The 27,758-nt window shown below is 44.3% G+C and overlaps 1 protein-coding gene across 1 annotated transcript in view; it reads left to right on the plus strand.

The window, feature by feature from the left end:
- Window positions 1–27,758, plus strand: part of LOC146178880 (luciferin 4-monooxygenase-like) — a 54,223-nt gene that overhangs the window by 22,226 nt on the left and 4,239 nt on the right. Inside the window, exons 5-10 of the mRNA XM_084579812.1 lie at window positions 5,518–5,717; window positions 11,016–11,184; window positions 12,977–13,148; window positions 22,819–22,919; window positions 23,888–24,032; window positions 27,631–27,758. The exon at window positions 27,631–27,758 is cut by the window's right edge and continues 139 nt beyond it. Coding sequence (XP_084435938.1) covers window positions 5,518–5,717; window positions 11,016–11,184; window positions 12,977–13,148; window positions 22,819–22,919; window positions 23,888–24,032; window positions 27,631–27,758 — 915 coding nt within the window. The remainder of the gene's footprint in view (window positions 1–5,517; window positions 5,718–11,015; window positions 11,185–12,976; window positions 13,149–22,818; window positions 22,920–23,887; window positions 24,033–27,630) is intronic.

Raw genomic sequence — 27,758 nt, forward strand, 5'->3', positions numbered from 1 at the left:
TCCCCGAAAAGGAGGCTGCCAAGTTGTTTCTAGGAACTAGAACTCTCCCCAATGTTTTTGAACGATCCTGCGACATATTTAGGGTTTATATTTAACCGCACAACAGCTTTAAATGGTACCTACGGTGGTTTTTTTATTTCAACTTTTTCAGTTATTAATTGCATCACATTCCTCGGTGTTGCCTGTATCCGACAGCACAGTTCTTTAAAAATTCTATGTAGGTCTATTTTAAATTTGCAACACGCTTTAAAATTGAAATTGAAACTTGTTCTATAGGCAGAAACGACGTTCCACTTGCATCGGTGAGCACCCGTCCATAAAATGCTACAGGTGGCCTAATACTGGTCTCAAAATTGATTGTTCACATGTGTAGCGGGTCGTAACGTGGGTATAACTCTGCGACTTCGCAAACGCAGTGTTTTCCGCAAAAACCATCTAGTCTAAAACCTTGAAAATGGCGTATCTATAGGGCCCCTGATACTCTACTTTCTCCACTATTCTAGTGGATGAAATCCCTAGAAATAGACCTTGTAGATTTTCGAGACAAATTAAAAGCATTGCGCGGAACGACAAAGTGCAAATAATTTTATTAAAAGGTGCTCCCGACGAACAATCGCCACAGATTAGAGCGACAAAGGCCTCTCGCAGAAACCTCGCGTATGGTGCAAGCCTCCCATGTGACGTCATAGGGGCTTGCTGGGGGCTCTCAAGTACCGCAGGAGGAGCGTGAAGGGGCGACATCGCGACTTTTTTCTTCATTATTTTTTTGTTTCACGCAGGCGTGCCTTTAGCTTATGGGGACAGAAAGATCGTCCTTTTTGATCATCGATATTTTGTCGGTATTGGTGCTAGTTTAATCAATTTCGCGTTGAGGAGAGGACTCGAGAGCGTTTTTTCAGTTTTAGTAAATAGCTTTCCATGGTACCTTTAAAGTCGAGCAGCGCACGGATCAATTATCACAAGGCTTCAAAGTTTTATGGAATCTCTGAGCATATAAAAGAAAGCCTACAGTAATAACTTTTGCCATACTACGCTATTGTCGAAAAATGCACGGAGTTGACCTTTAATATATGTCTATATCAACAGTTTGGAAAACAATTTAGCAGAATCATATCCTAATCTTCTATATGTAATGGTATTAAGACTTGTGCGCGTAATGTGGCACCCAGTATTCTTCGCTAATTCACTGCAGACAGGAATGTGATACCAGATCAGCAAATAAGAAACCTATAACCACACCGCAGTAGTTGCACTTGAGTCGCTAATTGTCGACCGTTTGCGTTCCTTCAGCGGCACCTCGCGAGCACTGTTAAGGAAGCCGCCAATGTGGTGGTTTTGGATGAGGACCCCCTCTTGTTGGTTCCCCTCTTCCTCGCCTTTTGTGATTTTGTAATAATATGTTTCACTTTACCATTTTTCACTTTGTTTAGTGTCATCTTTGTCTCGTTTCCCTCATTTTGTTTTTCTTGTCTTTCGTATTTCTCTTTTGTTTTTGCTTTTCTGGTCATTCTTACTCGTCTTCAGCCTCTTAGCTCGGCTCCTGGCTTCATATTTTCAGTTGCTTTACCACTTGCGATTCGGTACCAGTAACGGCTGTCGCCTTAAACTCACAGTGCCAGTGCAGAGAAGTGGCCAGGCGAAGGGAGACAGACTTGTGCTCTCTGTATATTATGATGCAACATCCAGTGACAAAAAATAGTTCCAGGAAGCTTTCATTCTTTGAAACAAGGCCACCAGAGTTGACAGCTATGTGCAAGTAACAGCGCAAAGAACTAGGACATGAAATGCTCGTTCTTCCTCACTTTAATTATCGCTCACTTAAATGAGTTGGTGGCTATTGTGTCTTTAGATGTATATTTTTATCAAAATAATAATTGGATTACGACAATACAGCCTTGTTGAATAAAAGCCATCGGCTCCAAAATTGATTTGTTCAAACCCCTCAGTTGAAAACGGAGGGCGTCCACAGCAAACTGTGGTGGTTTACCAACTTTTTCGACTTAATGGCATGTTTTTTTGTTTTGTTTTTTTTTGGTTTTGAAGAACCCTTCGTTATGTGTCAAAACAAGATTTTCAAACGACAGCGGAACAGTTGTAAAAACAGCTAGAAACACAAATATGAAAAGAAAACCGCGCGAAATGAAACCATTGATGTTTATAAGGTAACATGAGCAGTGACGTCATGAGTTGGTTCGGTTTGGTGCAAGGGTTCCTCGCGCATCCAGAATTGCCAACGCGTCATGCGCTTCCGTCAAATTGTCTTAAAGAGCAAAAAGCGGCTTTTCGGAGTTAATGAACTTCCAGAAAGGTAATTCTTTATTGATTTTCGGCCGAACGAAGGGAACAGGCCGCATCACATGCCACCGGAAAGATGGAGGCGACTTATTAAAGTAGAAGTACTTGTCATTTATTGTGAATTTATTCTTTATGCGATGATCGGGTCAAAAATTAAAATGATCCTACAATTATTCGTGCGCCTAGTGCCGATATAATCACTTTAATGGGGAATCTGCTGCCAGAACGCTGATGCATCACTGCGGTGCTGAACTTTACGAACATTACAATGTATCCGATATTTTTCCTTCATGGCCTTAATAAATATAGAGCCCCCGGAGAACACTTGAATTAATTTCGCAATGCTTTACTAGGGCTACTTCAATTTCACTTGGGCTGCACAAGAGTTATGTTTAAGAGAACGTGCTCCTGAGCGAGTTGGTTGCAGTGCAGTCTTAACATATAAAGGAGCAAAACAAAAACATGGGGCAAACACAGTGAAGACGACGGGACAAAGCGCCACATATTACTAGTTTATTGAACACACGAAACATATATAGGCTTTATTGTCACATGCGAAGAAACGTCAGCTAAGATCAAATTTATTGTGACAACCCACGCTCAAGAAATATGTTTGCCGCCGTGTACAGAGCAAATGATGTATCAATTATGCACCAGCTGGCTTTGTTTTTTATATAAAATAGTTCAATCAGTTCCCTAGCTGTCTTGACTGCTTTTACTAAGAATGCTCACGTCACAATAACATGGCTCACAATCACAGGACGCGCACTCAGTAATTTGCTTCGGCAAATGCGTTCCTTCCTTCATTTGTTCCACATTTTGTTCATGCTCTCTCGTTCGCTCATTGATACATGGGCCGGTCTGTCGTATGTAGGAGTGGCCCTCAGGACCGAAGGATGTCGTAGACCACAGATCATTTCACATAGTGTCTCCTGTGCTTCGTTCCGCGTGGAGCTTCGTTCCATCGTCTTCACTGCCTGTGTACCATGTTTTTCGCACCTTTAAATATAAAGAGTGACCTTTATTGCCAAGATCCCTCGGCGGGGAGAATATGGACGCGCATCCCGAGCTTGTGGGACCCTCTTGGAAGTCAGATATAGGAAGTTTCGCCAATACAACTCAATAGCGTGCTGATATGCACCAACTGCAACACAATATGCTTGCACACTATATTTTGTAATTTTTTTTTCTATTTCGGGAATTTAAAAAGCATGCACGCACTCTAAATGTGAATATCCAGGAAATATCCGGTAATGGACTTCCGTCGCCTTTCTAAAACACGTCGGTGCATGGTTGCTTGGGCCTGATGTAACAAGCAAACAAAGCCAAAAAATTAACGTTGTACTGAAAATCCCATGCTCGAAGGGTAATTAAATTCCTTATGATTGCAAAGACCGTGCTTTCTTTGGTGGCTCCGCGACTATCTGCGTTGAGTTCTTTGCTTCAAATATACTTGCTATTTTAGAACTTCCCTTAATGTATCGTTGCAAAATCTTCATGTTATCAGCCTGATAATACTCTTGCAAGATAAGAGCCTATCGATATCGTTTTGAAATATATTGTGATACGGTCACTACTAAGCGAACTAAAACCATATTCGAGCATTATGCTGAACTTACTGGAGCCGACATCGGCCTGACCGCCTCGCCTGTTTCAGGTGGCGGCTTCGATGGGCGGTTGTACTAAAACAGCACTGGCTGAAAACGTACTTTCCTTCACCTGTTGAACGAAGCCTTAAAGAGTACAATAAGCTTCTCTTCAAATGCATGGCGCCTTCATAATATTCGGAGACAGAATGTTCCTAGCAGAAACGGAATTTCGTTCTTAGAAACTAGCTGACACGGCGCACAGCTAACGCCCACTTGTCGCGAAGGCCGTCATCACTTAGAAATTTACAGTAGATTTCACTCGTTGTCGTCAGTCATGAATTTATACTCCCCATGTCCACTGTTCTTATCACCTACCACAGTGGCATGTACATCATATCAAGCTGAAACGAACAAGCTGAACTGGTGTGAGTACGCTAAGATTCCACGAAAAAGATAGAACTCTGCGATCCGCGTAAGCCTGACAAACCGATAACCTATGCAACACCAGGTGGCCAGTAGAAATCGTTCAATTTTTAGTATCGTTTATGCTAAAGGGCGTTTATTTTTAAAATTCTACGGCAGAACAATTACACCGAGTATAGAAGCGTGGTGCATAACAGAGACTATCATCTTAAAGAGTGCATTTCATCGATGAACATTGAAATAAAGCCGGTGTTACCCTTTAAATAAGAGACTCCTACCGCGGAGGGGTTGCTGTCAAAAGATTGACCGCTTGAAGGGTGCCTTCAATGATTGACAACGAGACTTAAAAGCAAACCTTGTTGGCCTAAGGACTTTTGAACGGGAGGCGTATTTTTCTTTGCAGCCAATCCTTACAGTGCAAAAATAGCGCTTCTGCTACTTCAATATCATCTGTTTGTTTTCCGTTCAGTTGCTAATTCTCAGACCCGATGACTGTTTCAGAAAAAAGCGAGTGAAAACAAACATTATTCCTTCGTTGCTGTTGCTCCCCACTTTCTTGTTTTACTTGAGCTCGCAGCTGTGTTTGACCTCTTGTTATTGTGTTCCAAACTGTTTATATTTATCAGCAAAACACATACATACATACATACATACATACATACATACATACATACATACATACATACATACATACATACATACATACATACATACATACATACATACATACATACATACATACATACATACATACATACATACATACATACATACATACATACATACATACATACATACATACATACATACATACATACATACATACATACATACATGATGTCAGTGCACGTTAAAGAACCCCAGGTGGTCGAAATTCCCGGAGTCCTCCACTACGGCGTCTCTCATAGCCTGAGTTGCTTTGGGACGTTAAACCCCACAAACCAACCAACCAACATACATACATACATACATACATACATACATACATACATACATACATACATACATACATACATACATACATACATACATACATACATACATACATACATACATACATACATACATACATACATACATACATACATACATACATACATACATACATACATACATACATACATACATACATACATACATACATACATACATACATACATACATACATACATACATACATACATGTGTGTAATTTATTTTTCCCGCACAGGCAATGGTGGTAGCTGGCGAATATGATGGAATGGTGAGCTTCACGAAGCTCAAGGACACGCCTCGGAGTCAGTTCAATGCGCCAGCACCTGCCAACCCAGAGGACGTGTTGCTCGTGTTCCAGACGAGCGGGTCTACCGGTCTCCCGAAAGCAGGTCTCATCAGCCACCGCAACTTCATCTCTGAACTGGTCACCTTCAGGTATGGGCGCCAATCACAAGACTGGAACAGAGCTTCTAGATAACACTGTAGAGTGGTGAAAAACAGGGTGAACTTGGTCCGGTTGGTTTACCAAGGATTCAAAGATGAAGATACGATTAGGAAGGGGTGACAGCTCAATTATTGTACAATTACAATTTTTAGAAGTAAATAAATTAAACTGGACTTATTGAACTTATTATTTACAAAATTAGTTTAGCATAGCCACAGCGATCTTGTCTCGTTCGTATCCAACCTCTCCCCCCCCCCCTCCGTCTGTTCTTCTTTGTCTGGCGCAGCGCGCGAGCGCACTTCCTCCTCACACGTCCTCTTCACACTCTCTCTCTCTCTCTCTATCGTTTTCCGCACCTGCAGCCTGTTCGGGTTGCAGATCGCTGCCTGGCTTGCAGCGTTCCCTTCGCCTGGCTGGCAGACCGGCCATTTTGCAGGGCGTCGTCCTTTGTCAAGTGTTGGCGTTCCCACAATCAATGAATCTACGCATGACATGTCTTGGATGGACTGTGGCTTGATTACGCAAGAGGGAAGAACAAGGGCGCGAGCATATTCGAGCATCGGTTACGCGAGTCGCTTATGCAAATGAGTGGCAAAATTTCTTTGTGCGTGCAGCATTCTGGATAACTATTTCGGTGTTGGGGCACCTTGTAGATAATCCAGCAAACCTGGATTATCTACAAGGTTACACCATCACGAAAACGTGACCTTACGTGAGAATTTCAATCACTCCACAATGCTGTGCGACCGCTGAAGTCACTTCATATGGTATTTTGTTCGTGTCCTGCCTTTTTACATTAGTTTTTAAATCTGGCCTGAATTCATCCTATGCTGTGGTCTCATCTGGGGCATGGCGTCATTACTTTATGTCGGGTCTCTACGTCTTGACAGTACTAAACATGCTGCCTTAAAGGATTGAGATGGGCGGCGGTCTAGCGCAGCGGATTGATAACGATTATTGATTGGTGCCTTGCATCAAGAAGCCGAGGCACGGGACCCTTGTTCATCACGTCAGTACTACGGTTAGTCTGGTACCCTTCGCGTACGACGTCCGTGACAGACATTAGGGCTGTGGAGAAGAGGGCAGTAGTTCGGGCTACTTCCAGGATAACTTTCGCCAATCGGTGATGATGACCGCCATGGCATCATCACCGATGGTTTTACTGCGGAGCCCGGGCTTCGAGGGCGTTTCGGCAGTGGATTTCTAAATTTGGCCAAAGGTTTTGACCAATGTCTCTCGAGAAGGGTAAAACGTGTTTTTATGAAACCTGGTATTAAAAATTCGCTTTCAGCACCTCGGTCATGTCATCGCTAGGGCAGCAAAAAAGGTCATTCTAATCTTCAGCGTACCTGAGGACCGACTGATTGGAAAGTTAGATCTTGGATTAGGGGGGGGGTGTGCACTTCGGCTCCTTTCCCCATTACGCTCGCGAACACCTTAACAGAGCTTGAATAAATTCCTTGTGGTTAGAACAGGCTTGTGGTTCTTATACCACGTTAGAGCAGCCCCATCACATGCAAAGACAACGTTCTGAACCTTCAATTCTTAGAGGCTGCATCACATTTGTACCGGTCCAACCGGTTCTCTGCATTAGCGCTCGGGAAGCCGCTGAAAATGGGCGGTATCCGGTGCTGGATGCAAAACCGGAACCGACGCTACAGCCTGAGCCATCTTCAGCCATCTTCATTTCCTAGGTTGAGTAGGAGGAGGACCTGGACTAGACAAAGTTCAAGTGGCAGCCCTTGAAGACAGCGGATTTATCAGCGCACTGCGGACATTTCGGGAACAAATGAAGAGGGCTGGTATAATAGCTTTATGTCCAGAACATGAAAAAACCCAGAACCTCGATCAGTTGCCCAGTAATGATGACAGGAGTCGGGTGTTCAGGAAGGTCCCGAAAGGCCTTTCAAATAAATTTTGTATTTGGCGGACGGGTGTTCAGGAAGGTCCCGAAAGGCCTTTCATATAAATTTTGTATTTGGCGGACGTGAATTCACAAAGAATTAAGCGCATCGGCGGCAACGAGCATGTTCGGCGGTCAACCGACTATTGATTGCCAGCTGCACACGATTTAAAGATGCCGAAGAAACTTGTGATAAAGAGAGAAAATAGCTTTTATTATTTCATATTACCATCAGGGCATGCAGGAAGCATTATAGATGGGAGGGGTCTTAGTAAATAGCTGTATGAAAATAATACAAAGAAAGTTTAATTGGTTAAGTCGTAGGGTTTAACGTCCAACGTGACTGAGGTTATATGAACGCCGTAGTGAAGGGCTCCCAAAATTTCGGCCACTAGGGTTCCTTAACCTCCACTGACATCCCGCATTACAGGGGAGGCTTGCATTAAAAGGAGAGGCAGGGGAGGCTCCATTGAAAACCCGCCGCCACCGCCGTGGTCGATTCCGGATCTTTAGGTTCAGCAGTCGAGTACCTAACCACTTAGCCACAGGGGCGGGAGTACAAATGAAGATAAACAACGCAATTACATACAAGAAAATGCAATAGAACAGAATGTAATCACTCGTAAATGAGTCCATTGGGAACGAAATAAAATCGACTACAATCAGGAGCGCGGGAGTGAAAAACAAAAGATTAAAAAACAGCACGTATAAATGACGACGCTGTAATGACGTAGTTCTATGCCGCTATTAAGTCGGTGTGTGATCTGTTCGCTAGTTATTTGCAAAAAAATATCGGTATCTGTGACAGCGCTAACGTCGTAAGCATATTGTTCCCCTTGTTACATGGTCACATTAAGAATGAACATGAGTGCGTTTCTGCGTTCATCATCATCATCATCATCATCATCATCTGCGTTACTGCGATAAAACTTTAGAACAATAACTGAGCCGCTGCGCGTGGCTGCGATCATGCGGCACTACAATAGCTAGCGAAGCTTTATTCTGCTTATGTGTTCGCTGTCTAAGCCGCCGTGACGCGGATTAACACTTCGCTTATAACAGGATATGCGCTCAGACTTCAATGTTGCGAGGAAGAGTTATTTCTCCGTTATCATAGCTAAACAATATATATATATATATATATATATATATATATATGAAGGCCAGAAGCCAACAGTCGGCGATGCCAAGGAAAGCGTTGGGGATGGTATTTTATGGTTTTTTTTAATGTTTTACTTGGATAATAACTGAAATTAGTAATGTAATCTGCTTAGGGGAAAGATAATTAAACACAAAGTAGAAGAAAAAACAACGTGCCGATGGTGGGGACCGAACCCACGACCTCCGAATATCGCGTCCGGTGCTCTTCCAACTGAGCTACATCGGCCGCTGTCCCCCCTGCTACTTGCTTGGGTATTTATGTTGTCTGTATACGAACCTTGAGAATATATACATATATATATATATATATATAAAGGACACTTGAGCTCAGCTTTTAACGATATGAATCCATAGCGTGAGCTACCACCAGCCATATAATGTCCTAGTTTAACCAAGCTTTGTGAACCTATCTGCGTTGCCAATAGGTAAGGTGAAGTCAAATGTCCTGGGAGCCTGATTCTGATAACCCCCTCTCATCTGAAAGGAGAGGCTCGAGTTGACAGTTCGTTCCAAACACAATGTAACGCAGCCGTTTGTCGACTCAATGCTCGGTCATGTCGCTATCCTGCTGACCGCTTCTAGTGCCATGCTCGTGATGTTTCACTCACTACACCAACCCTTGCGCCGACGTTTTATTTTTCGGTCAAAGCTTCCTTTAATGCTACGACGCTAATTATTGTGGTACCCTGTCACTTAGTCCCTTTCTTCGAGGCCTTTTTATATTGTGATGCGAAAGCGTTAAAGGCCATTTTCTGAAAAATTTCCGGCATCGGCGTTACGATGCTTTATGTAAGTACCAGCAACGGAAGAAGGTAATCAGGAAAAGGGAAGCAAGGGAAAAGGGAACAGAGAACGAGAAAGAAAGAAAGAAAGAGCACCTCTGCGATAAGACACAATGATTCACTTCAGGAACTGAGCCCAAGAATATTGAGTAATTAGTAAGGCATCGGATGCACCTAGATGCGTTAATATCACAGTGGCGTGAATTAAGAGCTCCGTTCTTCTGAAAAAGGCGCTGTCGACGTGGTAGTTCCGGGTACTGAAAATGATAAATCACAGCATGCCTCTGACAGATAACATAGCGAGTTATTTGACGTCACGAGATTGCTTGCCACGGCCGATGCAAGCGCTACCAGTTCATGTTGCTCCATTGTAATTAGAGGGTCAGATGGAAATCTAACCCTCCGAGTCACTTGGCTCCCGAGTCAGACACGCTGTTACTAGTCCATGCAAGCAAGTCCGTAGGACTTGGTTAAATCGGTCTTTTTTGGATCAAGCGATGTAGTTTTGAACCTAATGTGGTAGCTTAAGACTGTATGCAAAACATTGTGTGAGAGGCCAGTGCCTCCTGTGCATCCTTTGTATTGTGGAGTAACAGCCATGACCAGTTCCGAACAAAGACGTGCCAGCATATATTAACGCTCGTTTTAAACCTGTTTCTCGGAAAGGCACACAGTGGAGTGCATGCGCCGAAGATGCTGCACGTAGGCACGCAGCGCGTTCAGCTTATTTTCAATACCAGCGACATCGCTCGTTTCGTAAAGGGAGCGCCTTGCACACTTTAGTTAACTGTCGGTATGAGACGCTTATCATGGAGACACTTCAATTACTCAACTCTAAAGCTGCTTGCGACGAAGTTTAAACTTCTCTCCCTTCGTTGAGTTTATCCGCTCTCCGTCACGTGAGCACTACTCAAGGGGCACGTTCCCCACAGAAGTGGAGGAGGTGCGAAGGCTAGCGTAATGGGGAGATCAATAAAGGATGATAAGACAGGGTTTTGAATAGTCAGACTTTCCGTATGCCTCTGGCATCGACAAATAGAGGAGGCAGTGCTAATATAATAATCCCAAAAATAATGGATAAGTGGCTAGATGGGTAGCAAATTGCATGTACCGGCTCTTTCGCACTTCGAAGAAAACCATCGAGCACGTGACCACAGAAGTGCTGAAGTGTAAAGGGTGAGAGAATTGGCGGCAGAAGCGCATGCTTAAAAACAATTGTTGGCGGCTCTTTCTGAGCGTGGGTGTGACGCCACAAATATTCGCCGGCTTACAAAGGCAGAGATTCTGACAGCACACTGGTAATGTGCTCCGGGTTTCCGTCTAACTGTAACAATCTATACGCATATCATGATCTTCGAGGGAAGCCGCAGGTGGACGCCACTGAAGTCTAAGTGCCCCCAAATTTTCCCTTTTTAACCTTCGTCCGATGACGGCGCGTGCAGCTACAAGAACGAGGGATTCAGCAAAGGGGTCGTGGCCCTCGCCTACTTGCCGCTGATGCACGCCTCGCCCGTCTGGCTGATATTCACCATGCTGACCCACCATGTCCAGGCAGTGTTGGCGGCGCCCACCGACCTCAGTTCAGTTCTTGCGCCTATCGTCAGGTACAAGGTGAGTGAGCCACAAAAGCCAACATTAGCAGTCAAAAAGTGTATCCCAATTTCTAGAGCCTCCGGCTCCTCAATCTCGGTTCTTTGAATTTATATTCAGCCAATGATCTTAGTTTTGGTAGTGTCAAGGAATATTTACTAAATGTCGAACAATGAGTGTAGCTACCGACGAAGTAAGAAATAAAACTGACAAATTAAGCCTTCTGAACAGCGCTCTTGTCTGTGCATTGTTTACAGAAATGGGTAAAGCTAAGCTTAGTGGCCTAACTCGTGAATCAGTGTGAGCTGATGTTGAGCTTCACGCGTTGCTCTGCTGCCTTGCCGACTGTTGACCCTACCCAAATCCGGTTTGTGTTCTTCCTGTTTGAAGCGTTGGGAAAGGGCCACACATTCTCATACCTGGTTGTGGCACCCAATCTTCCTCACGCGCTGGCGCTCTCTTTTCATCGTTCCCACTTAGCTGGTGTTTTCTCTTTCTCTGTGGACTGCGGAATGGTAAACGCCCGCAACGCACCTGGACTCAACAAGGGCCTGGTGCTACGGGCTGGCCGATGTACGTTTCTAAAACCTCCAAAGTGACTAACTGCGGCAGCTTTCCGACCCGCAACGAAGGGGGGCCCACTCAGCTTCTTGGACGGGTTCATCAGGAGCAGGAAGGAAGGCCGCGGAGGGATGGTGTTGCATGAAATCTTTGTGGGTGTATATCCTTTGCGGAGTGGAAACAATAAATATGCACCGCAATCCCACGGGCCTTAAGTGGCTCAAAAGTTTGGTCTGTGATGGTTTGTTTTAAGCTGTTACCCTGTATCAGGCATTAAATGGAAATGCATCTGCAAGTGCCTTGGCTACTTAGCTTGGTACACTACCCTAGGTTCAATTACCTAGGGTACTGCAGCACTCCCACTATTCCTCTGAAGAGGATTCAGGGTCCTGCGGGTTGAGGCATCATCTTGTTATGTCGAATTGTCTTACGATGTTTGAGCAAAGGGTTTACTGCATCCTACCGTAGCATTGTCTGTCTGTGATTTATAGGACCTTGAACATGATTAGTGGCTCGCGGCCTCCGCGCCAGCCGCTTCTCCTTCGTATGCACGTAGCAGTCAGCGCTCGCTTCTTCTCCTGCTGCTGCTTCGCTGCTGCTATTTGGCACACTCGATTCGTCTTCTTCTTCACACACCTAGAAAACTTTATTCCTATTGGTACATATCTCCCCAAATATGCAATACTGCCTGATACAAGGCCGAATAGCCTCCCAGTCTCGCATACCCTTTACTCCACCGCCCCCACGCCCATCTCGCTCGCCTCCTGGGACTTCCCACGCCAAAATCATCTCGACATCTGTGTGCCGTCTATACCCGGCAGTGACTTTCCTGAGTTTAGCAGACAGCTATAGAGGAGTCGCGCTTTCGCTTTGTCTGCTTAGCTTTAGTCGTGTTAACCCTTTCCTTAATGTTTTGTTTCTTCAGAATACCCGGTCAACCTAAAAAAATGCAGCAAACTTATAAAGCTAAGATGGCCGGCTTAGCTCTCCAGTAAGTTCTTATACAAAGGGTTTGCACACTCAGCAGCCCACATTTTTACGAATAGCCAATACATCTCGAAACCCAGACAAGTGTTCTGTTAGCTCTATAGTCAATCAAAATCGCATTTTCCGATACAAATCACACTGGTCTTTAATACAGATATAATGTAAGGAAAATGCCTCTATGCTACCCTTGGAATATTTAGGCTGCGTCTGTGCAAAATCTCACTTTGTGCTTGTACACTAACTGAACATTTTCTTTCTGGCTCAGGTGACCACGGTGATCCTGTACCCTACGCACGGGCAGGTGATCGCCCACCGCGGTGTGCCACCCTCTCTGGACGTGAGCAGTGTGAAGGCGGTGTATATCGGCGGCAGTTCCGTGACCCCCAAGGTGCTTAGGGGACTAAGCCAGGTCTTCCCTGGATGCATTGTCGCCTACGGTACGCTGACATGTGTTCTTTTCGCTCTGTTTCAGTGCGCCATTTTGTTCTATGTTCATCGGAAATGAGCAGCTAGGCGTCACGTCAAGCCATATCCGTTGAACGTGTCACCACCTTTTCTCTGTACCTTATGTAGTCAAGCTGGGAGTGAGCTGTAGTCGCCCCAAACATTAGACCGTTCCATAAATGAGAGGTAGCCGCAGCTCCCGCCTCATACATTACCAGAACTCCTTTCGTCAGACTACTCATGCGCTTCGATGGAGGCGCACCTTAAATCGACCTAACAAGAAGGTGCCCCGCGCTTTTGCTACATTAAATAATTCTAACGAATTATAAATAAACAATAAATAATTCTTGTTTTAAATAAATTCAATAAACGATTTATGTATACAAAATGCAAATGTATATAAAATCCTTGCTCCGTAACTGCTCTAAGCCATGTTGTATTTCTCATAGCTTTTTGAACTGCGAATTCTGTTTCAAGGATTATATGTACACAGCACTCAAGGCGAGCGCGGGTTCTCGCTTTTACAGTGATTACATATTGAGGGTCGAAATTAAAGACTGTCTCTTCTGTAATGCCATACAGAATACAAAGCTTTTGCGGCTGAATTAGGAAATCTGAACAGAAAAGTATCAAGCTCTAGCAGCCTGAAATATATCTTGGGTAAGAGACCCTAAACAGAAAACAATTCATTGTTGGTAGGCGGAACCCCGTCTGTCATGACGTCATACTGAGGTAGGCTTGGTCTACGCATAAGCGTCACTGTTGTTTCGACAACTTTCCTTAGCGACAACATCACTGACAACAATTACTCAGCCCTGAGAAAAATGAATGCTTTATCACTTATGTTGTCTGCGCTCTTTCGAACGGAAGTGAAGGTGAATGGTTGTGAGGTCACTCCGGCGTTCTCTTCCGCTTCCGACTTACAAATGGTCGCAAAGGAAATTAAGTGATTAATCAAATCTAGGAGTCCAAATGCTCCCTAGATGGTGGGGGCAGGAATTATGCCGTATCCTTAAGTCCCATTCCAAAGGTGTGAAGCAGACGCCTCCTGCACCCATTTAGCAAATCCTCGTTTTGCGTAACTCGCTAAGTCACTACTTACTTATATTGTGCCTATATCACCCTACACATGTTCATTATTATACATTCGCAAGTTACCGCATTATGTGGAAGCCGATCCGGCATAAATCTAGTCCCTAACCAAGCTATACAACTGGTCCGGTGTGACCTAGTAGCAGCGTGCTAGTCTTGGAGTCGAACGGGGGCAGTGGGTCGCGCATTGATTGGTTAGCTGGTTGAGTGACATTGCGGGACTAGATAGTCTGGTGATTCGGCAGGAGCTATAGCTCGGATAGCTCATTTTATGGGAGAATACGACTTGGTTAAACTGGGGCTTCATATCAATATCGAGTGGACTCTCACATAATGTGGCAGATTGCGACTTTGTGCTGCTGAGTGTAGGTGACCCGAAACCAAAATGAAGACTGGAATGCAAGCGCACCCAGTGAGCATTTTACCTAAGCGCCCTAAAGATGTCGCCATTTGCATTCTTTTTATGTAGCTTCTCTCTCTGTGTTCATGACAGCATCCCGCGATCTCATCTTCTGACCTCATTCTATTTCTTATCGCTGTACTCTCAGTTCTCGCAAGTTTCTTTCTGATCAATTTGGTATGCGAAGTTGGACGGACTTCATACACGCCATGGCTCAGAGTTGGTTCTGTAAAACGGCTCACGGCTTTAATCAAACCTTAAAAGCTGTGATGTAGATTGGTATTTCGGATTAAGCATAAGCTGCCTTATACTCTGCAAATTTTGAAAAGTGATGCAATGCATCACTGAATGCAGAAAGTATGAATTGCAGCAATGTATCTGAGCAGTGCAACTCAACCAGTTCCACAGTTACACATTTTTTTCGTTTGCATACAAATGCTCAGTTCATGTACAGTACATGCCAGACGGCCATGACGTCTACTACCGTTATGCGAATCAACCGAGTAATCTGAATTAGAGTCTGATAATGAGTGCATGTCGCTGCCCATGTCCAAAAGTGCATCACTCTCTGTTTCGCCCAGCACGTTGTTGTGGCTGCATCCGAACTACAAAAGTGTCAGCGGCGGCGTACTCCCCAGGCGCCCGGCAGGGGTTATCAGGAAACAGCCATTCATTATAAACTTCGAGCAATCGATGCTTTATTGGTTGGACTGGCAATCTATCTCGGTCACCTCAACGGGACCACAATGCGTTTCTGATGATGGAGATAGTGATGGAGACTCCCGTAGTTTTTCCTGCAGTGACTGTTGTATAGAATGCGTATCAACTTTGTGTGTGGGTACCGCTCTTTTGCGGTATAAGTAGTTAGCTCTGCACTGTGCGTTCTTTCTTGCCTCGTTCTTTCTAACTGCTTTTCTTTAAATAGTGATGAATCAACGAGCATGGTCCAAAGTTTCAATACAGAGGAAAGCAAATATGATAAAATATGTCACATAAATGAACACAAAATTTAGGAATGCACATATACATAGTTCAGACATCAATCACATCCGTAACAAAAATTCTTATATCTTTATAACTTCGTTGAAAACATACAAAACGATAATACAGCAGTAAACAAAGCAAAGAACGATAATAATAAGGTAGGAAATATTATTGCGCAAAGAAAAAAATAAAACCGCCTGCATGTCTACCCTCTGTGGACACATGTAGACGTGCATCTTGTTGTCCCAAATGCTGAACGTCCTTTAAAGCTCAATAGCACAGCTAGTCCTGTTTATTGTACCGTCGTGTTCATTAAGGTATCATGGTAGCTTTATACTACTATGGCTGCATGCCATAATTGGTTCTAGTCATCATAAACCTGCTATTTCGATGGCTAAAACCCCATCTTCCCCAACTCTTATGCCGAAATCTCTTCTAATCATTAGGGCGTGCATTCATAAGTAAAAATAAAGTTGATTCGTAATATGTATGACCTGTTTCAGAAAAAAGGTATTCTGTTCACAAATTCCAGTTTTCTCGTTCAATATTTTCAAAAATACGGTGTGGGAATTCAACATTCCCCTCACCCGTACAACGCGGCGAACACCCTCTCTCTCGTTTTCAAGGGGAGCTCTAATCTTCCTATCCTGTCCTCCTTACCGCGGAGCTGTTATCGAGATGGCGGGAGTGAATTATCTGTTTGACCCTGAGAATCACACAACACAAATTACTTCCTACTGAAAATTTCGAGTGATCACCCCTCAGCCGCTCCCGAGATGGGTATTAAATGGAAACATTCTTCTAATACTTTCGCATTCATACCATGTAACCAGCATTAATTGTCATCCATAACATTTTAGCTAAGAAATTGTTTATGTAAATTGTTTTCTAAAGCACCCAATTGATCTAGCTACATCTATGGCTGAATGTGCAGCGTGACTTTTAAATGCTAGATGATTTTGGAACTTTACTCCTAAAATTAATTTAGAGAAGCCTAATCTTCGTTGTTTGATACACAAAGCGTACCGCGTGCTTGCATGATTTATTCAGAGAACAAAAATGTCATGTACTTAGATTTAAACACATTTATTTGAAGACAGCCATTATTTACAATTGAGAAAGGGTGAGAAAATTCTGAATAGCTGTTTCCTCGGGCCCCTTTATCATCAAAACACTTTACAATCGTTCGCAAACTATACCTCAGCAATGCTCACAATTTTAGCACTATCACTGACATGCAATAAGAAACAAGATGGGCACTATTGCTTCTTGTGAGAGTACTTGGTTTGTTACGTTTAGCCAATGCTTGGTTTGGCTTTAGGGTGCTTAATGTCCTAAAGTGAACTACGCTATTCGACAGGTGCCAGGTTCGATCCCTTATGCCACCTGCTAGCCGCCGGTTTCCAATGTGTACAAGCATTCCCCCAGCCTGGTGCGCAGCTCTTCTGGGGTGAAATGCCTGGGAAAGGCGTCGTGGACCACAAAAAAGAAGTAAAGGGCTACATGTGGTCTTCTGCAGCACAAGGCGGACTAATAGTGGCCCGAGAGAGGAAGGAACCGGCGACATATTAGCGCAACGTTTCAAGCCCAAGGCATGAGGAGGGCTGCAGACATATTGACCACTTTATGCTCTTTAAGTACAATTATATCTCCCAGCTCCCGAGCACCTTGCTTTCGCCCTCCCCACTCGAAAGGCGGCTGCCGCAGCCTTGGATTCGATCCTGCTCTATTACGCACAGTATTCGCGCTCTCAAATCACTGCACCACCATGGTGGGGTACATTTAACGAAAAGGACTAGCCCTTAATTCTCGCAAATTGAAACATGTCTCAAGATAATATTTTTCTACCCAGGTAGCACAGAATGTGGGACCCCAGTAGGTCCGATGTAGGCAAGTGGAGCTGGGGCAACCATAATAAAACCTTCGTCGGTCCCCGATGGGGCAAAAGTGGCCAAGCCCCATTTGGGCTTGCCCCTATTCCTGCTGCATGGGTCCCATAGCGGCGTTGCTATAGGACCACAAGGGTTCCTTGTAGGATATATGAGGGCAATCCAACCTAAATGTGGGGTCTTTATGGGAAAGCTCTCATAGACCCGAAATGAAGCCGCCCCCATTAAATCTCTGTGCGACATACGTCGGCCGTAGCGGGGCAAGAAAATGGGCATGCCTACAGGATGCCCTAATTGGCCCCTTGTAAGTTACTCGAGGGCAGGTGAAATATGAATAAGAGCTCAATTTAGGCAAGCTCTCGTGAAGCCCAAATGAGGGAGCCCTAGCTCAGCAACATCCAGCCCCATTAGGCCTACCCACACAAAACCGCCATAGGTCCGACATCGGCTGTATTGGGTCTAGAATCCGTGCGGGCAATTGTTCAATTATTCTTTCCATTCTTGTATTAGACGTTGTCCTAAATTACTGTTATAGATTATTTGTACAACAGTTCAGTTTAGTTTAGTCGTTGAGTCGTGTCCGACTCTTCGTGACCCTATGGACCATGTCACGCCACGCTTTCCGGTCTCTCACTATCTTCCTAACATCACATAACTTCATCTGCAGTGCCTCGAGGATGCCGTCTAACCATCGCGTTCGCTGCCTACCCCTTCTCCGGCGACCTTCAACCTTTCCCAACATCAAATCTTTCTCCAGCGACTCCTCTCTTCTCATCAGATGACCAAAGTAGCTGAGCTTTAACTTTAAAATTTGACCCTCCAATGGACAGTCAAGGTTTATGGTGGACAATATTGACTGATTTGATCTTCTGGCAGTCCAAGGAACTCTCAAGAGTCTTCGCCAGCACCACAATTCAAACGCGTCAATTCTTCGGCGGTCAGCCTTTTTCACAGTCCAACTCTCACATCCATACATCACAACTGGAAAGACCATAGCACGAGTTATACGGATCTTGGTTGGCAGTCTAATGTCTCTGCTCTTTACTAGGCGGTCAAGGCTAACCATTGCTCTCTTTCCCAGAAGCAGGCGTCTCCTAATTTCATGGCTGCAGACTCCTTCCGAGGTAATCTTGGAGCCCAAGAACAGAAAATCTGTCACAGCTTCCACTTCTTGTCCATTGATGCTCCAGGACTTGATAGGGCAAGACGCCATGATCTTTGTCTTTTTAATGTTCAGTTTAAGCCCAAACTTCTCACTCTCTTCCTGTAGGCGGATCAGAAGTCTCTTGAGTTCCACTTCACTTTCTGCCATCAAAGTGGTATCATCCGCATATCTAAGGTTGTTGATACGTTTTCCAGCAATCTTCACTCCAGCTGAAGACTCGTCCAGACCGGCCTTCCTCATGATGCACTCTGCATATAGGTTAAATAGGCAGGGCGACAGTATGCAGCCTTGCCTCACTCCTTTCTCGATCGGAAACCAATCAGTAAGACCATGCCCAGTTCTGACTGTGGCCTCTTGCCCTTCATACAGGTTCCTGAGGAGACATATGAGGTGAATTGGAACTCCCATCTCTTCGAGAGCTTGCCACAATCTGCTGTGGTCTACGCAGTCAAACGCTTTCGCATAATCAATAAAGCAGAAGTAGATGGGTTTCTGGAACTCTCTTGCTTTTTTCATGATCCAGCGAAGGTTAGCGATTTGGTCTCTAGTTCCTCTGCCCTTGCGAAACCCAGCTTGCACGTCCGGAAGCTCCCGATCCACATACTGCTGCAGCCTACCTTGGAGGATTTTCAACATCACCTTGCTAGCATGCGAAATAAGCGCGATCGTGCGGTAGTTGGAACAATCTTTGGCACTGCCTTTCTTTGGAATGGGGATATAAACCGACCTGCTCCAATCCTGTGGCCACTGCAGGGTTGTCCAAATCTTCTGACATAATGTATGCAGAACGTTAACAGCGTCATGGTTGAGGTTTTGAAGCAACTCAGCTGGAATGCCATCAATTCCGCTAGCTTTGTTCTTAGCAAGACTGGCTAAGGCCCATTCAACTTCACTCTTCAGGATGCCCGGCTCGAGACCAGTAATCACAACCGTCTTATGTAGGGTTTGCACATTCGGGTCCTTCTTGTACAGTTCTTCTGTGTATTCCTGCCACCTCTTCTTTATCTCTGAGGCTTCAGTGAGGTCCTTGCCTTGTTTGTCCTTTATCACGCCCAGCTTAGCACAGAAGCTTCCGTTGATATTTTTGATTGTCTTATACAGAGCTCCAGTGTTCCTTAATTGGCTGTTGTCCTCAACTGCTTGGCACTGTATGTTCAGGAAGGCATTCTTATCTCTCCTTGCTATTTTCTGAAAATCCGAATTGAGAACCTTGTATCTTTCTCTTTCCCCCATAACTTTTGCCATCCTCCTTTCCTCAGCTATTTGCAAAGCCTCTTCAGATAACCAGTTTGCTTTCTTGCATTTCTTTTGCTTTGGAACTACCTTAGTAGCAACTTCTTGTATTATATCTCGAACATCAGTCCACATCTCTTCGGGCTCTCTGTCTTCCAGATCTAATTCTTGAAATCGATTCCTCACTTCCACAGCATATTCTAATGGAATTTGATCCAGATCATACCTGAAAGTCCTTCTAGTTTTCTGCGTTTTCCTCAATCGACGCTTAATTTTGGCAACAAGAAGCTGATGATCGGTGCCACAATCGGCCCCAGGCCTTGTTTTTGCTGCTTGTACAGCGCTTCTCCATCTCTGCCGGCAAAGAATATAATCGATCTGATTCCTGTACAGACCGTCCGGTGAAGTCCATGTGTACAGGCGCCTCTTGTGCTGTTGAAAATGAGTATTCGCTATGGTCAGGTTGTTTTCTTGACAAAACTCTACTAGCCTCTGCCCAGCTTCATTTGGCTCGCCAAGACCGAACTTGCCTATAATTCCGGATATTTCTTCACTCCCGACCTTAGCATTCCAGTCTCCTATGAGAAAAACGACGTCTGATGATGGGGTGCGGTCTAAAAGGCATTGTAGGTCCGCATAAGATCTCTCAACGTCAGCTTCTTCAGCAGCAGTGGTCGGTGCATAGACTTGGATAACTGTTATGTTGAAAGGCTGACCTTGGATCCGAAGTAAAATCATTCGATCGTTTTTGGGGTTGTACCCTAGCACTGCTTTGCCCATTCTTCTGTTTACTATGAGAGCGACCCCATTCCTTATCTTGGATTCGTGCCCACAAAAAAAGACATAATGGTCGCCGGAGTTAAATTCTCCCATTCCGGTCCACTTGAGCTCGCTGATACCCAAGATATCAATGTTCAATCTGTCCATTTCTCGCTTGACGACATCCAGTTTACCTTGCGTCACAGATCTTACATTCCATGTTGCTATGTGATATATCTCCTTGCAACATCGAACTTTCCGGTCGCTTCCCGACACATCCACAACTGAGCGTCCTTTTGGCTTTAGCCCAGCCGCTTCATTCGTCCTGGAGCTACTAGGAATCGCCCTTTGTTCATCCCCAGTAACATGTGGGACGCCTTCCAACCTGGGGGGCTCATCTTCCGGCGCCATATCGATAATGGTATTGTGACTGGCCATAGGGTTTTCTTGGCAGGAAATACTGGAGTGGGTTGCCATTACCTTCTCCAGTGAATCACATTTTGTCAGAACTCTCTGCCGTGACCTGTCTATCTTGGGTGGCCCTACACAGCAGAGCTCACGACTTCATCGAGTTTCGCAAGCCCCTCCGCCACGACAAGGCAGTGATCCATAAAGGGTATTATTTGTATTTGTACAACAGTTTTTGTCATTTAAGTAGGTTAGAAATATTACAAGGCTTTAGTTCTCACGCCACATGCAAATTGCTCTAAAGGTACTAAAGCATACTGATTTCTAATTGTTGCTCCTTATGTGGTTGCCGTAGGCAGCCTGCAACTGTCAGCATAATATTACTGTTGAGAACACACATATCCGTTACCTCAACAAGATATACATGAAGTCATTTAGGCTAGATTAATGTTATGAATTATTGTAAAATTTAATATCGTGGCTGTTTAGAAAGGGCAGACATGCATAAAATAATTGATTATGCGCGTAAATATTGATCGGGAGAACTTGGACTAGGGCTTTCTATCAATTATCTGCGTCGGACCCCTATAAGAATAATGTGGGCAAGCCAAAGTGCAGCTTGCGCTATACAACCAAAATCGGCACTATGTAATTATCTCAGGGGCTAACCAAAATAAAAAATAAACGTCCACCCAGAGTGGCTGTCCGAATCTGTCCAAAATAGGACTATCAGAGGGAGTTGGCGGGATGTGCCCTTTTGGCAATGCGGGAAAAATGTGGGCAGACCCGCAAGGGCTGTAGGCAACGCAGGAATGAGCCCACCGGGGCGGTCCTGAGTTGCCTACATCGAACCCACCGGGGCCCCACTTTCATAGCCCACCTTGCGCTACCTGGGTAATATTAAGGGCACTCGTAAATCCGTGAAGTTGCAACATAAGGAAATATGTTATCCACAGCCGAGCCAAGTGCTTCCACAGGTTCTGAATCAACAGTAGAGCATAAGCATTATTCTCAATACCTTGCAATATTTCCAATTTTATATGTTGGGAAGGTTGCTCACATGATGTTCGCGACTGAAGACCCAATCGGAAGCTGGGTGTAGTATTACATTCATATAGAAAATTTATCACAAAATCATTATTAATCCAATCATTACCTTTCGGAAAAAACAGATTTAAAATATTGCGCGATAGCTTGTGGGCGGCGTTCTGTCTGCTTATTTGTAGATCAGAATACCTCATGATATTTTCATATGCACAAGGAATATAGAGGCGTCAAATATTATGTTATAAGTGTGAGAGCATTCTCCTATGACTACAATGCTTACTTATTTGATTCGGTGCTTAATTGATTATAACCAACGTCAAGACCAATTTTGTTATACTGAGTAAATCAGTCTCTTTCAGTGAAACCCTTCGAAACATAGGAGGTGCTGCAAAGATTGCAGGTTTCAAGTGCTATCAGAAAGAGTGTATTGTGTCCCAAGACCACAACAAAATGAGGGGGAGGGGGGGGGGGGGGGGTGAATGAATTTGAAATTTTACAAAACATGTCTTCAGTAGCCATATTCTCTACAGCAGCCTCAATCCCTTCAATCCTGTTAGACAAAGTTTTTTAGCAGTATATTGGGACCTGAAAGATGCAACGCCCTCGTTACCCGCAAAAGCTGCTGTACAGCCAGTTTTGCAAGGATCGCTGTTCTGACAAACTCCTTTCCTCTTTGGTTTGCACAGGGTATGGCTTGACCGAGGTGTGCTGCGCCATTGCCCACACGCGGGGAATGTGCCATGATTTCAAGACGATTGGAATACCTATGCCCTACGTCAGCGTGAAGGTGAGCCAGTGACCAATTTTTCACAGGTTGATTGCGTCTCAACTCCTCTGTATTTGTAGTTTTTAATTTACACTAAGAACTTTCAGTTTACAATCCCATCAGCAGTCATGCACTTACATAATCTCTGTGCAAGAGTAGCAGGCAGGTGTTTACGTCGTAGTCATTATCTATTGTTGTATCAGCATGCCTGTGCTCCCCATTTCATAAACAGCTACCGATGAATCTAGCAACCCTTCTTGTTTCTTAGGTCACAAATTTAAAGTGAACACAGTTACACCTTACCTAAGGCATCCTAAGCAAATGTAAAGATGAGGACGAAAAAGCGTAAATGCCTGAAGAGTGCCCCCGAACCAAATTCATATATTGTAGTGTGGTAATATTCGTCACCCTAGTCACTGGCATGCATCGCGTGCTGGCGCACTCGACGACGGAGAAGTTGGTCGCTGTCTTGGTGTTTCGCCACGCCTGACGCTCCACTGCGAGTTCATCCTGAGTGGCTGGATCCATCAGTGTCGACTGAATAAACACACCCCTACAATATATATGTTGCAATAGTGCGCACGTAGCACGTCTAGCGGAAAATTGAGAGCAACGGAATGTACTAGCAGTTAATCTAGTATAGATAACTGTTCAGTTGATCACCCATTCTGTACGGGACCGTCACTGTTCGTAGCAGCCTCCTCTTTTATCTCTTCAATGCTTTTCCTCCACCCTTCGGTTTTAGAAGAACGAGCAAAAACACAACGAAACAGGGCGAGAGTAGTAATGCGCTGCTGTACTGTACAAGCCCACGCATGAACAAACTATCTGTACCGTTCCAACTGCCAAAGTGACGCATTGTAATCTAGAAGGAGGGTATACTATGTGAGAGAAGCAGCCTTAGGAAGGTGTCTTATTGACGGCAAAGGTTCTCGAGCAAGAAGATAGGAGGCCGAGGTTGTTGCTTTTTTTTTGTTTTTTTTTTGTAGGTGGTGGACGTTGAGACTGGTAAGAAACTTGGCCCTGGTGAATGCGGCGAAATCTGCATCAAAGGACCGACATGCTTCAAGGGTTATCTGGACAATCCGGAGGCCACGGCTTCCGTATTCGACGAAGAGGGCTTCGTCAAGTCAGGCGAGTACAGTCGATAAAAGTGAACGTCAGATAGGCAAGGCAGAGATAACAAAAGTAAATGTTAAGCGCTCTTAACGAACTATTCAATGGATGCACAGCGCTATAGTCGGAAAAGCTTTGTTTCAAGGTAAAGAATTAGATTTCAGATTATATCGCTAGAAGACTGTCAACATATTCAGAACTCCTGGATAAATTCCGTTTGCAATTAGAAGTTGTTTATGAATGCATTTCTGTTGTTATACTGTAACATTACGCTATGAATATCAATCCCATTGATCCGATCGGGAGGCTCGTAATTTTGCACGGTTAATTTTGTTTTTGGTCATCAAAACCGGTCTCTAATATTGTTATATGGTAGCTTTTGCTGTCCATCGATGAATCGACCATTTCCAGAAATGTATTCACAATACCAGCAAACATCATTCCACATTTCTCTCACATTTAAAATCGATGCCGCAGAAAGCTGCACTTGAGTATAAAAGTTTACATTGCCAATTACATCTCACTACGTTAAGGTAACTCAATGTAATTATTTTTCAAAGCGGCCCTTTTATCCTTGGCGTATACAAAACTAGGATTGATGATAGGTGCCACTGCCAATTGACGTTTCTCTGTTTATTGTGTTGAAGGGAAAACACTATTCAATAAGCGCATATAATTTTGCTCCCTTATTTTTCAACACAGAGGCCAAGTCTTTCCTGGTATGAAGAATTTCTCTTTTTAGAAAATCGACACTGAGTTAGAAATTATTCCCATTTTTTAGAATAAAACGGCAGCAAGGTAATTTATTTCGTTGCATAGGCTACCTAAGTAATGTAATAAGTTTAGGACAGTATACAGCATGAATGAACCTCCATTATGTGAAGTTACACCACGCAACTTACGGTACGCGTACGTCACAATCTCGTCGTCCTGAGCGTAAGAATAATTTGCCAATCTTGCAGCCGTAAATAATTGCGCTAAGGTCACCCTAAAGACCAATGACGCCAATGAGTTCGGGAGATATATATTGGTATGCATAAAACAAGGTTAAAATACAAGGAAATCATTTGTTATAATTATTAAATAATTGTTCCTTAATGTTATCAAAAACGCTTTCACAAAATCTCCAGCCTCAGCCCGAAGCTCGTGCGGGGTGAAATCACACACAAAGCTCGCAAGATTGAAAAATGGGGCTTACTTTGGCATGGCCGCGCATACGATGCGAAACAAGATCGTTCTCCACAAAACGCTTAACATCTTTCCTTTCGTGGGGCTCCATTTCCTTGCGTTAAGCGACTCCACCGGTAATGTCACTGAAATGCAAAGCGATGCGAAGCGCACTTGTCCACGACGCCACGCAGGCCTGACAATAATGCTGGAGAAGCAGCAAGTTTAAGTGCGCCCTGGGCATGTATACCTCAGTCTACGGAAAGGGGAAACACGCAAGCGTCTAGATCTGATGCATCAGCACAATAATAGTCTGAGTGTGTAAGTGGCCCGTTTGCCATCCTCGGAGACGGCACGAAAGCCGTTGTTCCAGGCAGCGCCCCTCCCGCTCTTCAGCAGCTGAGTACTCTCGCTAGATCTCCTTCGGTCTCAGATGAACCCCGGCTTTCGGGTGAGGGGGTTATCGGTGCCCGGATAGCTGCGTGGCGTAAGTGGTTGCGCGAGGCAACACCTCACGCGAAGCACCTGATACACGCCGGAGGTAAACCTTCCATGTGTCCATGTCCTGACGAGCCGCCCATTCATCCGTGCACATCAGGTTTGCTCCCTTTAGCACCACTGACTAACATGCGAGTCATATGCAGTTTCGCATCGCCCACACATGAGCAAATGCGCTGAACGCGATGCACCGAGACAAGTGGAAAAAAGCGCGCTTAGTTAAAAACCCTAAGGGGAGCCGGGAGACCAAGTTAAATGGCAAATCTTTTTCTGCAGGCGTTTGATTTGCTGATGTAATGAAAGAAGTGACAAAGGTGTTCAGTTTTCTTTGCAGTGTGTAGCATCATACTGAGGCAACACTACACGGGATCGCAACAATGACGTTGTCTATCGCGGCGTTACGTCTCAATCAAAGAAACTGTTGCTTGAACATAGAAAACCAGTGCCAGTGAGTATATAGCAGCTCATGAAGCATTGTTTGAAAGCATCGGATGATGCATAACATGTGGCACAAGTCCACAAAAATCTGCAATTCGGCAACAGTATAATAATGAGATATATAGCACTTCTTCACCACGCTGTGTAAACGCCTGAATGAACACTCTAAATTTTATTTTTGATTTCGCAACGAAAAATCACAGCGAAAAATTTCTTCTCGCGGTTTCACACTGATTTTGTACATTCGGTTTGTTAAATCTCGCCCAAACCAGAAAAACCTAATCGGTTCCTCTTTACGAACGAGAATTGCCAACGTCATTTCCACCTGAAAGGTCGTTGCGATTGGCGATAATAGGACATAGGTGACGATGAAAGTATTTAGAGCTTTAGTTCAGAACTTTAGAACTCATATCATAAATACCAGATGATATTAGAGTTTTAGGGTTGGCAGTGTGACGTGAGATAACTTGTTAGATAATGTCAACTGGTATTATAGATGAGCAATTATGTTTAATTGCAGTGGGAGCATTAGAATAGTCTTCAGCCGACTCCGATCCGCACACTCGCCCGCACGCCTACTTGCCGCACTGCAGTAGTCTTGCGAAGGCAGTCAGAGAATTTTAAATTGTCAAAGCCATACTCATATGCGTTAGCGGGTTATTTTTTTTTTTTTGCGACGTATTTTGAAGTAGGTATATTGAGGTCGGTTAAAGCCTGGCAATAATTATATAAAATTGCAAACCTAAATGTATTTTCTAACCGTCAAACACTCTCAGTTACAAAATAACGGCTTGAGGGGCGAGTTGGTGCATCATCGTATTCAGATATGTGGCGCAAACAAACACAAACACAGGAGAAGATACACTACACACGCGCACACTACCAACTGTAAGAAGAACCGGAAAACACTTCCTCTTCTACTCTCAGGCATGTCTGAACTTCCTCTTCTTCTCATCTTCCTCTTCTTTGCCAAGGGGAAAATGGCACTCTCTTCCTCGCAGACCAAAACCTTGTCCAAACATGGCGGTGACCAATCTCTTCTTCCTCTTCTTCTATTCTTCCTTTTCTTTACCAAGGGGATAGTGACACTTTCTTCCTCTCAGCCCAAAAACATCGACCAAACATGACAGTCACAAATTCTATACTGTCTTGTAAATCCACAACTCTGCTTTGCCCAGTAACTCCTACCACGCTGGACAGGCAAATATCACCACATAGTCACAAGTCATACATTAAAAACACCACCACACATATACAGTAGGACATGTCCATCTACACCCCATAACTTAAGTAGTCCCTATGTATTGAGAAACTTTATCTTGCCAACATCTGTTGTGTTTGTGTTTGTTTGCGCCACATATCTGAATACTCTCATTTACCTTGTTTCGTAATGGAACCTCTTACCTGCCCATTGTCCCTTCTCAGTTTCACAACAAATACGATTTCACTACGATTTCTAAATCAGTGGACTGGGACAATGGTAGTTAACCGATGCGTTTCTGTTCCCCTGCAGGCGACACGGGCTACTACTCTGCTCGAGGCGAGCTGTATGTTCTCGATCGTATCAAAGACCTGATCAAGTGCATAGACCAGCAGGTGGCCCCCGCCGAGCTGGAGGAATTGCTTCACGAGCATCCGGAC

The sequence above is a fragment of the Amblyomma maculatum genome, chromosome 9 (genome assembly GCF_055883805.1).
Source record: "Amblyomma maculatum isolate TAMU_Amacu chromosome 9, ASM5588380v1, whole genome shotgun sequence".
Lineage (NCBI taxonomy): Eukaryota > Metazoa > Arthropoda > Arachnida > Ixodida > Ixodidae > Amblyomma > Amblyomma maculatum.